The sequence below is a fragment of the Melospiza melodia genome, chromosome 2, assembly GCF_035770615.1.
Source record: "Melospiza melodia melodia isolate bMelMel2 chromosome 2, bMelMel2.pri, whole genome shotgun sequence".
In the NCBI taxonomy this organism is placed as follows: Eukaryota; Metazoa; Chordata; class Aves; order Passeriformes; family Passerellidae; genus Melospiza; species Melospiza melodia.
The window spans coordinates 61,986,605-62,000,525 of record NC_086195.1 but is presented as its reverse complement, the minus strand read 5'-3'; the positions used below and the strand labels follow the sequence as shown (position 1 = coordinate 62,000,525).

At 41.1% G+C, this 13,921-nt stretch overlaps 1 protein-coding gene across 1 annotated transcript in view; it reads left to right on the top strand.

Moving 5' to 3' along the window:
- The window catches only part of POLQ (DNA polymerase theta), a 52,755-nt gene that overhangs the window by 37,059 nt on the left and 1,775 nt on the right, over positions 1-13,921 (top strand). Inside the window, exons 21-29 of the mRNA XM_063150303.1 lie at positions 1,568-1,705; positions 3,021-3,195; positions 3,647-3,782; positions 6,201-6,316; positions 6,903-7,087; positions 7,434-7,545; positions 9,075-9,199; positions 10,670-10,823; positions 12,650-12,765. Coding sequence (XP_063006373.1) covers positions 1,568-1,705; positions 3,021-3,195; positions 3,647-3,782; positions 6,201-6,316; positions 6,903-7,087; positions 7,434-7,545; positions 9,075-9,199; positions 10,670-10,823; positions 12,650-12,765 — 1,257 coding nt within the window. The remainder of the gene's footprint in view (positions 1-1,567; positions 1,706-3,020; positions 3,196-3,646; positions 3,783-6,200; positions 6,317-6,902; positions 7,088-7,433; positions 7,546-9,074; positions 9,200-10,669; positions 10,824-12,649; positions 12,766-13,921) is intronic.

Below are 13,921 nucleotides of genomic sequence, written 5' to 3'. Positions count from 1 at the left end.
GAGTTCATTTATCCTTACACTCATTATGAGTTTGCTGCCTGCAAGAGGCTGGGTGTCTCCTGCTTGTTACTGATCATTCTGGTTTCTGCCAACTTTAGCAGAGATAAAGAAGGTAGAAGTGGAAATATATATGATGGAAATAAAAAGCAAGTGAAAATAAGGATGTGGTTTGTATAGGACTGTGGCCTCTCAGGGTGCATGAGAAGGTCTGCCAGTTAACCAGCTTTTAGAGTATTCTGGATGAGTGGTACAGGACTGGAGAAGCTGTTTTGCAATGCCAGTGTCCCACACACGAGATGTGATTTGGTGTCATGTAGTCTTGGGTCTAAGAAGAATTGTACTGAAAAAGTTGCATTGCTACCCTTGCCCCTGTACAGGCATGAAGGAGGAGGAAAAACTGCTTTAAAAGTTGTCTGCTTTTAAGAACCTTTTAAGAACCGATATTTTTTAAAGTCTAAGAAACAAATTTCTATGTAAAATAGCAAAGCTTTCATTCCTGAAGAATTTAACTTTTATTTTTTAATGCACATTACATGGAATAATTGAAATCTATTAAAATTTCTGTGCATGTTTTTCTCCTCCTTCTCTTTTTTTTTTTCTCCATATACTATTTTCTCGCTGAGGGGCTGTACTTTATATGAAAGTAGTCAAAATCTGCAAGCAGCTATCAGTAAAAGAAATTCCATTGAAATACTCCTTCTTTGTTGCAAATGTAGAAGTCTTGCTCAGTAACAGTAGTCTAAGTTAGAACTCCTGAAATAATGCTTGACTTCAGTTTCACTCTGCTTCATGGAAAAGGGAAGTAAAGTTTTGTCTGAAATGCTGTTTTCTGAACTACAGAAGCTTGTACCTCGTGTGGAAATTCATTGCCAGTCATGCAAAGTACCTTGTATAAGTTAATGGAACTTTACCCTTCTAGTTTTGTGTCAGTAAAACTTCTGTGCCATAAATGGGCAGGAGAAAAGCTTTCTGTTCCCTTCTGCCAGCTGTGAAATCAAAGACAATAGCTGCTAAGTACTGTATCATGCTGCATGGAAACATAAAGTGAAAAATTAGGACTGTATTCTGTCTGTCACCAAATGAGCATATACTTAATTTTCTGCTTTTTGGCAGTTTGTTTGAAAAAGTAATATTCTGGGTATTCTCTAAAAGTATTTGTAACCACCTCTTTCTGTGCCATTCATATTGTTCTGAAGCCTGCTCCCTGCTAACACTTCTGTTTTTCACCAATGTTCTTCCCACTTTCAGTCATCTGAACATTACATTTTATTACAGCTGACTGTCAGTAATAACCTCACTTATTGGATGGAGTTAATTACCTTTTCTAAAAACATACCTCTGAACTTAAACTTAGAGTGTTCAGAAAATGAGATTTTAAATTGCATTTCGTAGTTAATTAAAATGAGGAGGAATGACTTTGATAGCTGGGATCTTTAATCAGCTTTTTAATTACCTGAAGCATTTGTACTATCCTTTGGCTGGAACAAGCTGTTTAAGTGCGCAGTTGCTTTTGTTTTCTCCTGGGAGCAGCATGCAGAAACTGATTTGAAATGCTGGCCTCTTTCAGGTGTTATTCCTGGAGCTGAAGTTGCCACAAAATGGAGATGTGAAAGTCCAAGGGAACAAGAAAACCCTGGGTTACACCAGAAGAGCAACTGCTAAAGGAAACAGGGTCAGGCTAAGCAAGCAGTTCAGTACAACCAAGGTACAGTAAAATCTGTTTCTAGTCCGAAAGGAAGTTTTAATTGCCTTTTGCTCCTCCAGTTACCAGTGCAAATTCAAACTGGGTTCTACTTTCTCTGTTAGCAGAATTAGTGACTCCTACTCTCCTAAAGCTTGAGTGCAGTGAGGACATGCCTGTAAATAGCAGGCTTCAGTAAGAGTAAATCAGGCAGAATCTGATTTCCCAAATCACGTGTAAGACCAAAATAGCACAATAATTTTGTAAAGCCAATAGCAGAAGAATTTTTCCACATCAGCTTGAAAGATACTTAAATACCATGTCGACTAAATACAATATTTTCTCTTCCTGCTACAATCAAATCTGTATTTTTTGCTTCAGAGAATTTGTCTTCAGAATGGCTAATCTGATGGCTTATCAAATTTAGTATATCAGAAGCTTGTATAATGTGAAGGCTATTGACATTCTTGCCAGTTGATAAATATTCTGGACCTGCATTAATACCAGCTGCTGCAGGCTAATGGGTGCTCTTGCCAGACAAGTGGAATTAGCAGATATATATGTTCCTGTTTTCAGGACTCATTAATCTGTGTTGTTTTCTTAGTTTCCCCTTGTTCAGTGTAGTCTGTACTCAGAAGACAAGTATTGATTTCTGGAACTCAAGTGGCAGTGAAGACATTGGGTGCAGTGGTGGTGGCAGAGCAGGGAGCAAGAAGCAAAGGGAGGATTTCCTCTTTTTGTGATGTGGAGGGATGAGGCTGCAGCTGTCTGCAGCACACACAAAAAAAAGTTATTTTGAGAAATGTTTGCATGCCACTGTCTTTTGAAATTCTTGTTAGTCCCTTCACATTTCTGATTAAACTGAAAGGATTTGATTGCTAGTGATCAGCTTTGTCTACCAGGAGCGTGGTCAAGGGCTTCACTTGGTGTTCCTAGTGTACAGATAGGAGAGAGCAGGGAGAAAAGTATGCAAGAAGATGGAGGAGAAGCATTAACGCTGGACAAGAGGAGACAACGTAGGGGACCTATGGCAAGTGATGCTTTATTTCATTTCAGGTGGTTTATTGGTTGGTGCAGATTAAGAGTGATGATGAGGGTGCAGAAGTCCAGAGAGAAGTGATTGTCTTCTCGTGGGTAATAAAACTGCAGCTGTGTCAGGTGGTGCTTTGATTACCCAGGTGTAGGTGGTGTAAATGGAGAGGATATGGATGTAATTTTAAGGCAGTGACACTGGAACCCACTGTGGGTGAAGGAGTCACTTTTTCCTGCAGAGCAGCAAAAACTTTATTTATAAAGATTTAAAGGCCGTTGATTAGTTGTGTCCTTTTCTTCCCACAAGGATGTTTTGGAGAAATTAAAGACACTTCACCCATTGCCAGGGCTGATATTGGAATGGAGGAGGATCAACAATGCCATTACTAAAGTGGTGTTTCCACTGCAGAGGGAGAAACGATTGAATTCTGCACTGGGAATGGAAAGGATATATCCAATTTCACAGACTCACACAGCTACAGGTGAACAAATGTGTGCAAGTACCTCAGTTCTTACTGGCTTTTTGTCTTTTTGTATGTGTGCAGCTTTTCTAAGAGGAAAAGATAGGAAATCAAGCCTGTGCTCTGCTTCAACCAAGCAGAGATACTGGTACATCTATTTGACATATGTCTGCCTTAAAAACCCAGATGTATTTAAAATAGCTTTTGTGTTCACTGAGCAGTATTATTCATTTCTTACACATATTACCATGTAAATCTCTGACTCCAGAACAGGTTATTAGTGATACAGAAATGGGGAACCCTCACAAGCCCATTAAACACAAATTACTTTTCCTTTTTTAATTTTTTTTTTCAGTGGTTATGCCCTCTCACTCTCCTGGCCATTGTATTTTGGAGATGCAGTGTGTGCAGCTGTACTGAGTTAGAGACTTCTGTTGGACCCTTCCTTAGTTGTGCCCTATCTTCCTTTCAGGTCGAGTGAGCTTCACAGAGCCAAATATCCAGAATGTGCCAAGAGATTTTGAGATTGAAATGCCAACTGTGGTTGAAGAAAGCCCCCCCTCCCAAGCCCATGGAAATGTTAATTCTCGTGCTGCACTGGGGGGCAGGTAGGAGGATCTTGACAAAGCTTCTGTCTAAATGTGGTCAGGTTGTCAAATTTCTTTTTTCTGCCTTCACCTGTGGCTGCTGTCATGTCAGTGTGACTTGTTCTTCAGTGTTTCTCTTACAGGGAAATAAATACCTAAAAATCAGTGATACATGAAAGACATAATGATACTAACAGCATGTGGTTTCATGTAGCTATTTGCTTTCTTTTTGACGGTCTTTATGAAACCCTTCAGTGAGATTAGCGTTACGTTCCCAGCTGTTGGATGGAAAGCCTGAGGCTGAAAATAACCAAACTGAAGTTAGGATCTGGTTTGACTTGCTAAGAACTACTCTGAAAGAGCATTGAATATTGTGGAAGAAGCAGAAGAAAATTCATTTGTTTTATGCTGTTCCTTTTTAAGGCAACAGGGGTGAACATATTTTTCATTCTTTGTTAATAATTTCATTTGTGATAGTGACCTGCAGTAACTACCAGATAGCAGAGGAAGATTTCTAAATTTGATTTCTCTTAACCAAATACCCTGTTTTCTATGATTCTACAGTTCTACTTTGATAGCATTACATGCCAATGCCTTAACAGTTGTATGGAAGTCTAGTGAAACACCAATCTTTTAGCATCTACCTTGTGAGCTTTGAGGCTTCCTCCTTGGTGGTGCTTTTCTGCCCTTTCAATTTCTCTTTCCATTCAGGTTCTTGTCCCAGTTGTGTCACTTGAGTGACTTTTCTAAACTTTTTTCCCCACAGCAAGATGTGAGAAATTTGAGAAGGTTTTTGCTTCTTCTGTCTGGTGCCTCCTACCACAATGCATTTAACTGCCTTGGGAAAGTAGTGAGAAAAGAACCCAGGAGTAGAAGGATCTTGTTCATCTCAGCAGAACCAGGCATAGCCGTGGAGGCAGGAATGTCATTCTGAGATGAAGCTGTGGCAGTGCTCAGGCTTGCAGCAGCTTTTCAGGATGGCTGGGGAGTGTGCTGGTTTCTTGAGAGTCTTCCCTGTAGAGAAGAGCCCATCAAAGAACTGGAGTGCCTGCCAGACCCTGAGAGGTCTCTCAGACTGACTTTCCCTACATTTTCCTACATTCCTTAGTTAAGCAGCCACTGTGTTAGGAAGATGGGCAATCCTAAAGGCACAGAAATGACTGCTGGCACAAAAGAAATTGCCATCCAGCCAAGTGTGATCAGCCTTCCAGACTTTGGTCCAAACTGTCTATTATCTTACTAACCACTATTGCTACTCTTTCCCCTGTTGTAAGAAGCTTCTGACCAAAGGAGTGTAGCTAAATTAGGTCATGGCATAAAGCCCTTACACTAAACTGAGAACCTATGCTGAACAGTGTGATTTTCTGCAGTAGCCAGACATGCAATTGTTCCTCACCTTTATCTCTCTTGAACATTTATTTCTGTGATTTTTGTGCATTCATCTCATTGATCCCTACCATGCCTGAAAAGCCAATATTTAAGAAGAAAAGGAAGTGCACAAGGGAGAGAGAGCATGATGGTTTTTTTCTGTGCTCTGCTGAAACTAGTCTTGATCTCAGAGACAGCTTTTCATTTTGATAAAGAATTTCCTCAGATCCCTGATCCAGACATCAAGGATTTAAAAAGGCTTTTTGCCTTCCAGTGAAGAGCCCATTGGACTGTCTGGTAGACTGGTGCTGATGGGAGGCTGTGATGTGAATAGTGCCAGAGCTGTGCACTGTTCAGTGGATGTGCTCATGGATGCAATTCCATCTGCAGCTACAAATGGCTTGGTGGGACAGGAGACCTGAGCAGCCCTGAGAGGGTGCAGAGCATGTGGGTGACACTGTAAACTTTTGGCCTCTCAGAAAAGAAAATTGAGCAGCTTTGGGTCACTCTTTCTCTCAGTCTTTAGGGAGGAAACCTGCAGTGTGTTATGAGTACCTTTTCTGCAACTTCTACTCTGTTTTTACAGGCTTACTTGTGAATGTGTGTGCATGTGCAGTAATGAGGGTGATGTTGAGGGGGGATTTTTCTGCCTCTGGGCTGGTGTATGCATTCTGCAGAGGAGAATGATGTTGAGAGACTTGGCACACAAGGTGAAGTGTTGAATTTTTAGGATTTCTGTGACTCCATTGCCTTTCTGGAGTAAGCCATCACAGATCTAGGGCCATTCATCTTACCTGTTTTAGAACAGAATGATCCAATTTCTGAACTGAATCCTGAATGTACTAGGAAGATTCATCCCGAAATATTATTGGAATCTATAAATCCCTTTCAGAGGTTTATGTGGTCTCTGTCCAGTTCCTCCATGGTCAAATTTGGTTATGGATTGTCCAGAAAAATGGAATAGATGCCAGTGTCTCACTTGTTTTCAGTGATCCTTTGTGGTAAAAATGATTATGCATCTCTTAGTATTTTAGAAATTGGTGAAGGGGCAGTAATTTTTTTTCTCCACAGATGCAGAAAGCGTTCCATTTTGCCTAATGGGTTAAAGGTTCAAGCTGCAAACAGATCAGAAGAAAGAGGAATACCATTTTCTGTTAGCATGAGGCATGCTTTTGTTCCTTTCCCAGGTAATGCCCAGATCCTGCTCTGTAATTGTAAAATATATGGTTAGCAAAAAATACTAGATATAATGAAGGTTTAAGGATTGACAACAGTATATATGGTCTGAGCAGCCTACTTGGAAAACTAGTGCAGTAGTTAGTGTGCCTTCAAAATTATTCACAGGACTATAAAAGAGAGAGTTTCAGTTGGGCAAAGTATTAAAAGTGTGCCATTCACATGTTCACACTTTCATTTCTTCTTAAAGAATACCTGTTTTTTAAAGAGGTAGCTAAGGCAGCTCTTAATACACAAAGTGCACTCTACCTAGTGTTCTTTCTATCCAAATGTCTGTTCTCACATTGCCTGCTCTGTCTTAGACACCTGGACAGACACTTGTTCATATGGTTTTGATGGATTCTAAATGTGACTAGATGTGAAGCATGCAGGCCCGAGCATTGGGGAAACAGGCAAGAATTTGTCTTGGTAGAAATTGCTGTGAAAAACTCCCAGAGCAGAAGATAAAGGACGGGTTCAGACCTTCTTTCTGGCAAGTTGGATGGAATATTGGAGTAATTTATGAAATAATGCTTTCTGATAACTTCTGGACTTCAGGTGGTGTAATCTTGGCTGCTGATTACTCTCAGCTGGAGCTGAGGATCCTGGCTCACTTGTCTGGCGACTGCCACCTCATTCAAGCCCTGAATGGCGGTACCGACGTCTTTAAGAGCATTGCAGCAGAATGGAAAATGATCGACCCCGAAGCTGTGGGGGACAGGACCAGGCAACAAGCAAAGCAGGTAATTTTAGGAAAAAAATTCAACAGTAGCTTTCTGGGCAGGAAGGTTCAGTGTTCCACACATTGTAGATGTTTTTCTGTTTGAGTTTGGCCATGATTGTTCAGCAGTTGCTTTGTCCGTCCTCCCACTCTCAGTACATTGTAAGTGGAGCTGTCGGGGTTTTTTTGGGGGATGAGGGTGGAGAAAAGCAGCATGAATGGCTTGGACTCAGAAGGGGTCTCTCCTCTTGAATACTTGCCCTTGTTTTCATACACTTGCCTTCCAGTGGATCACATTTTGTTTTGGCTCTGCTTTCTCTGCGTGGCTGACCAAACGCTTGTTGATTCTTCACCCTTTCCTCTGGCAGATCTGCTATGGAATCATCTATGGAATAGGAGCAAAATCTTTAGGAGAGCAGATGGGGATTGATGAAAATGAAGCTGCCAGTTACATTGAATCCTTCAAATCAAGATACACAGGTTTGGATATGGCTGTTTGGAAGCTGGGTGGTGGTAGTTGTTGTTTTTAATCTTTTCTCTCCATGGCCCTTCAAATCCTAAATTTGTCTCAACCTACTGCTCGTATCTCTTGAAAATGCTTTTTATTTTGAAAATGTCCAGTCATGAATGCAGCAGTTTGATACTCTGTAATATTTTACTCTCTCTGGTTTTATTTACCTTTAGGACTTTGTTCTTTACTTATTACAATAATTTTTTTGTTATTTTAATTAATTAATAAGCCCTGAGGAGTCATTTTAAAGCTCTTTGGTTTCTGCATGAGAAACATGTTTTTCCTTATTAAAACACACAGCTTCAAATGATATGCTGTGAAAACTTTAGAACCATGCTTCTTATAATTTTTAAATATAACCATTTCTTTCTTCTGCTTTTGACTTCTGCTTTCATGGAGTTTAAACTATTTTACATATTACCCTTTAATTTTTATCCAGCTGTTCAGAGTAGCTCTCCTCTGTTTTGTAAAAAGACATGGTTGTTTTTCTAAGAAGCATGTTAATTTTTAGGAAAGATGTAGAGACAATAGAGCTGCAATCAGAAAAAGAATGGAGGGCAAATGGGACAAGAGGCAGCTAGCTCTAATCATAGGACTTGAAAATGAGCTGGAAAATTATTTTCTGAATATTTAGAGTTTGTTTCTTTAGGAAACAGATGCGGAAAAATGGTTTTCTGTTTAGTCTCCATTAATTTCTGAATAGTATCCCCTTCATGACCATTAGGAATGACTTCCTGCTTCTTCTCTCTTGATATATGTGTGTGCTTACAAACTGCAGTGTACCTTATTTTTAAAGTTCACTTCTTGTGGGTTTTCACTTGCTAGGTGTTGCCAGGCTGACTGCTAAATGACATACCTAGTGAATTGACTTAGGCTGTCAGTCCTGATTTTGAATATTTCCTTTTACATTTTATATTTTGTAAACATGGAAACTGTCTGAAGTTAACTTTTCCCATTTTAGTACAGTTGTTACCTGAACTTGCAGTGCAAGTTCACTCTTCCCTGTCTCACCTTTCTTTGACCTAAGTTTCTTTTCAACACTCTTGGTGGATTTGCTTCTTCCCTTGCAAAGTGCAGGGGGATGATTTTCTTTCATCCTAGAATCTGAAGGGACACAGCCTGAAGTCAGGCAGCCTGAGGCATCAAGAGCTCTGGCTTCTGCTCTCAGTTTACTCCCTCCCTACTACTTGTGTTTCCAGTGCTGGTCCAGGTTCTGACCTCTCCATTATCAACAATAATGTGTGACCCTCTGTGCCTGGGCACTGGGCAGGATGGACTTCCCACCTCCTTGTGCACAGCCAGATATCCTGACACTGTGCACTCTCTTCCACCTCTAAAGTCTGAATCGGTTTTGCAGCAGAGCTGAACGAGTGATGGTGTGCCTTTGTCCACTGATGGGGTCTGGGAAACTGAAAGGATTTCCCCTGTGCTGCTTTCAGTGAGAGGTCAGTACAGAGCATCAGCTGTGTGACAGAAAACTTTCCCTCTCCTTTCACAGGGGTTCAGAAGTTCCTGAGGGAGACGGTGCGGAGCTGCAGGAGGGATGGGTTTGTGCAGACCATCCTGGGGAGACGCCGCTACCTGCCAGCTATCAAAGACCCAAACCCCTACAGCAAAGCTCATGTATGTTGAAAGCTGTGCCTTTCTTAAACTGTCTTTTAGTTTTTATTTTTAAAATGCCAGATTTCTTTGTATAGCCATGTCTGCAGTTTAACAAGGTTTGTGAGCCATCTTAGTCATGACCTTCCACTTCTTGCTTAGCTCATTGTTCCCTCAGTCACTCTGTGAACAACAGAGCTTTTGTCATGGCCTGTTTGACGTCAGCCTTGTGTGGCTGGGTGTGCAGCTGTCATCACTGTGCTCACCTCACTTCAGAGCTCCCACGCTGGAGCTGCAGTGAGTAATTGATTGAAATCGATGGACATGGTTTTAAAAAGCCTCCACACAGGGGTACACTTTAACTCTTCAGGCTGAGCTGCTCCAACTCAGCAGTCTTTGTATGTTACATGCTGTCACCACTTGAACAAGAAAGGGCATTTAAGACCTGTATTTTTGGGTATTTGTTCCTTTTCTTATTTTCCCTGAAAGGAAAATTGCTCTAACTTCTTAGATAAATATTTACTTAGTATACACCTTTGCACTACCGTAATTTTTTTTCCCAGGTCATTTTGGACACTTCTGCCATAGATTTACTTCAGGAAGAGTAAATTGACTCCCTAGGAAGGTGTTTCTCTGGGGAGAAAGCATTATACTTCTCAGTAGGAAGCTATGGAATTAAAGACTAGAGTAGAAGAGGGAGGAAGTGGGGGAGTTTGTACTCCAAAGAGCTGACAGGGAAACAAGGAGGCTTTCAAAAAACTTTTGAAAATAATGGACAATTTTATCTGAAAAACACTTCAACAGGAAGCTTTCTAGATGCATCTTCTGTCCAGATTTGATTTAGTCTTTAAAATCATATTAAAGACCAGTTAATGAATTATCTTCACTTTCATTTCAGCATCCTTGTAGTTCTTTGCAGATATTTCAGCTCTAAACAAAGAAAGAAGAAACTTAATACAGTTTTCTTGTCTGACTTTCTGATTAGTAGAGAAGTTGCTTGTGTAAAAAAAAAATTGTGGTCTGCTGTGTTTTTGCACAGCTGTAATGCTCTGGCAGTCAGGATTTAGGGCGGCAGACCACATTGTCAGTCCATGAAGTCCAGTTTTTTGCCTTTGGTTGTCCATCTCTTATGGCTTTGCAGGTAGGCAGAAGTGTCTCGTGGTGCTTGCATTAACTGAGATTTTTCCTCTCCCCTTGAAACTGTTACCATGAGTATAGGCTTCTCCTTCTTGTGGATGGTGACTCTTGCAGGTTATCACTCTTGATATTCATTAATTTTAAATTTGTGGAATTTTGTCAGGTGCCTGTAGAAATTTTGTGTCTGAAGCTAGTCTATAATGTTTCTTTCTCTCAGGCAGATAGGACAAACTCTTTATTTGGAATTTTTACTCTGTGTATATTTGGCCATGTATTTATCATTTTTAATTAACTAGATGTGACATGTTGGATTTGATTTTTTGGGGGTGAGTTTTGAGAACAACTCTCTGTGTTCAGGCGGAGCGCCAGGCTGTGAATACAACTGTCCAGGGATCTGCTGCAGATATTGTCAAAACAGCCACAGTGAATATTCAGAGATGCCTGGAAGCCTTCTCCTCTGTGTTCAAGTCCCATGGACATCTGGAGAGCTCCTTCCAGAGGGATAAAACTGGTATGGTTGCCTCTTCTTTGCACACTGGAGCAAGATTTTCAGTGTCACTAATAATAATTTAAAAAACCTAAACAACAAAACAACAACAACAACAAAAGCAAACAAACAAGAAACCCCACCAAAACAAACAAACAAACAAACGTGAAAAAAATTAGTGTTTCTGGGCCTAGAGGTGGGAGAAGTTTTGTTTCCTGACTGTGGTAAGTGTGTGTATAATGAGCAAAAAAGTCATCAGTAAGGAGGAAAAATGTCTGCTCAACAAACTGAAGCAAATGTGACCAGAACAGAGACTCTGGTTACCTCAGAGCAGGTCTTGCAAAGGTTGGCAGTGAGAGTTCATGTGTGATGTGGTCTGTGATGCCACCACAGAATTGTTCAGAAGGAGGAAGGAGGAGCTGAGCAGACACTCTGGCTTCAGAGGCAGTGAAAAAATTGAGTGGGATCACTTCTGGTTCCAAAAATACATTTTTTGGTTAGAATTAAATTTGGAATTTGTTGGCTGGAATTTGATGTACGGAGACTTCCCAGTAGTATTATGTGAAGCACTTATCACCATAAGTTTTTTCAGCATAAGTTTTTTTCTGCAGATAGCAAAGCTGTGCTGGGGTGCTCATTCCCAGAGGAATGCCACAAATACTTTTTTTAGCTTATTGTAGATGATGTTTTGTTCATCAGGTCTATTTTAGAAAGACTGCTGAAGAGATGGAGAGCTGTATTTCTTTGATAGTTCTTATGCTTCAATTGAAACATGAAGCTGTCTTAATATGAAGAGTCTGATTTGGAAACTAAATAATTAATGGCCAAACATCTAAAAATGTGTCAGGGGGTTTATTTTGGAGAGACCAGGTTCAGAGGTCAGGTAGGAGTAGGAGACACGAGCTTGGCAGAGCTTCCCACCCCTCCTAGGAGCAGCAGAAGCTCCTGACCTTTGGCCAGTGTAACTGTAGGGAGGTGAGCAGATGCATTTGTGACAGTTTTCCCCTGCTCTGATACTGAGTGTTTCAGAAAATGGAAGGAATTATTTTTTCAGCAAATTAGAGATGCCATCAGAGGAGCATCCTGCATCATGTGTCTGCTTCAACATTGCTGCTTCAGTGTGAGGCTTGCGTGAGCAGCTGATGATGGCTTGAAACCCTCTTGTGAACTGAAGTCCTCCTGTTAGCTAACCTGAGAAATAAATAACTTTTGAGTCTCTGTGTGTGAGGTGGTGTTTGTTTCTTTTAAAACACCAACAGCTTTTGCCATGGAAGGGTTTGTTTCATTTTTTTTTTTCAGGGAAGGCCCACCAGGATCTTGGTTTTGTCAGCTGCTTACTTGTTTATTCAATAACTGCTCTTTTCTTCCTTCCTCAGTTCTACTCAGGAGCTACAGTTTCAGAAACTGCATTTTGCAGGAGGCTCACTGCTTTCTTAAACTAGCTATTAAATGGTTGTAGAAGAAAAGCAGAATCCCAATTCATTGCCGGAGAGAATGTTGTAAACCAGCTTCTGATTAAACTTTGCACGATTTTGTTTAAAATTTTCTTTCAGAACAGATGGTTCAGGAGACACAACTGTCTCTTGCTTCTGTTCTGATTCATGTCTTTATAATGTAATGCTGAAATATGTATATCTAAAATACTTTTCATTAACATATTTTCCCTCAATAGCTGTACAAATATTGATAGAATAGCCATGATTTGTGGTTCTGTCTGTAGGCCTGGGCTTTTTCATTTTCAAGGTGCTCACGTTCTTTTTCTCAGCATTAGGAATGTGCAAAGGTTTCTGATACAAGAAACACAGTTTTGTGTGATGGTGCCTAACAAACTCGGCTCTTCACCTGTGTAGGAAGGCATCTGAGGAGGAGGAACACAGGGATGCTACATCCCATCAGAGGAGGCTTCTTCATCCTCCAGCTGCACGATGAGCTCCTCTATGAAGTGGCAGAGGACGATGTCATCCAGGTACAGCCCTGCAGCTCCTCTTTCAGCTCTGCTGTGTTGCTGTATTTCTAACAAGCCTTCCTTCTAGGAGCCCACATTGTCTTCCCTGGATCCCCCCTCCATGGGTGCTGAAAGGGCTGTGAAAACAAGGTTCAGCTGGATGAAAAAAGCATGTTTGCATGCTTGATCCCTTGATTTTTGGATTCAAGCCATCCCCATGGCTGAAGTTCATTTTCATTTTGTGCTTTGTTGCTTGTAACAGCAGCTCATGCAATCTCTCTGTGAGGCTTGATGAGTGAAGTGGCTTAGTGTTGTTGACAGCTGTGGGGGGAAGTGTTTCCTCATCCAGAGGTATTTTTGCCTTCCTCTTAATGCTCTGGTGCCTAACTCAGAACATGCATTATAGCAGCTGTGGTTTGTGCAGGGAAAGGAGGATTTTATCCTTTTAGTGCTCATTTCCTCATTCCCTACCTGCTTGTCCTCCTGGTAGGAGCACTGTGGTGCTGCTTGGCAGCAGGGTAGGTACCAGGAATGTGCTCTGTGGTTTTTAAGTGCCCTTAAAATGTCTGTGTGTGTGTGCTCCTTCCTGAGGGCACTCTTGGGCACAGGGGAGTCTGTGTGCCAGTTTCCAGGGGCAGGTGTGGGAGCTGGATGTTGGCAGCTCAGTGTTTCCCAAGTCCTGAGCATGGACACAGGGAGGCTCCCAGGCTGTGCTTCCATACCTTGGGGTTCCTTTATTCCCCTTCTGCACAGGCACTTTGCTGATGGCAAAAGGTCATCTCCTGATGGGAAGCAGCAACTCCTGGTCTGACAGAGCTTTCAGCAGGGCTGACTGGCCTGACCATGCATGTGTATATTAATAAATAGGTGAAGGATATAAGTGAGTATATTTATTAATAATATCGATACGTTCATGTAAATAAAAACAAAAGGTTTGCTATTTTTGTCTTGAATCTCAGCTTGAGCTTTTTCTCATTTTGCCAACTTTGTTCAGACATCTGCTGCCTCAATCTAGGTAGGCTGTTTTTGAGACTGAAAGGCTCCTAATATTCTTCCTGTAGAAGACTGAAATCTCCTGAGTATAGGCTTTAACATCTTTAGATACTGACTCCAGTTTATCATGGTGTTCTCAGGAGAACTGGAGACAAGTGAATGGATTTGCTTATTATTTATTGTA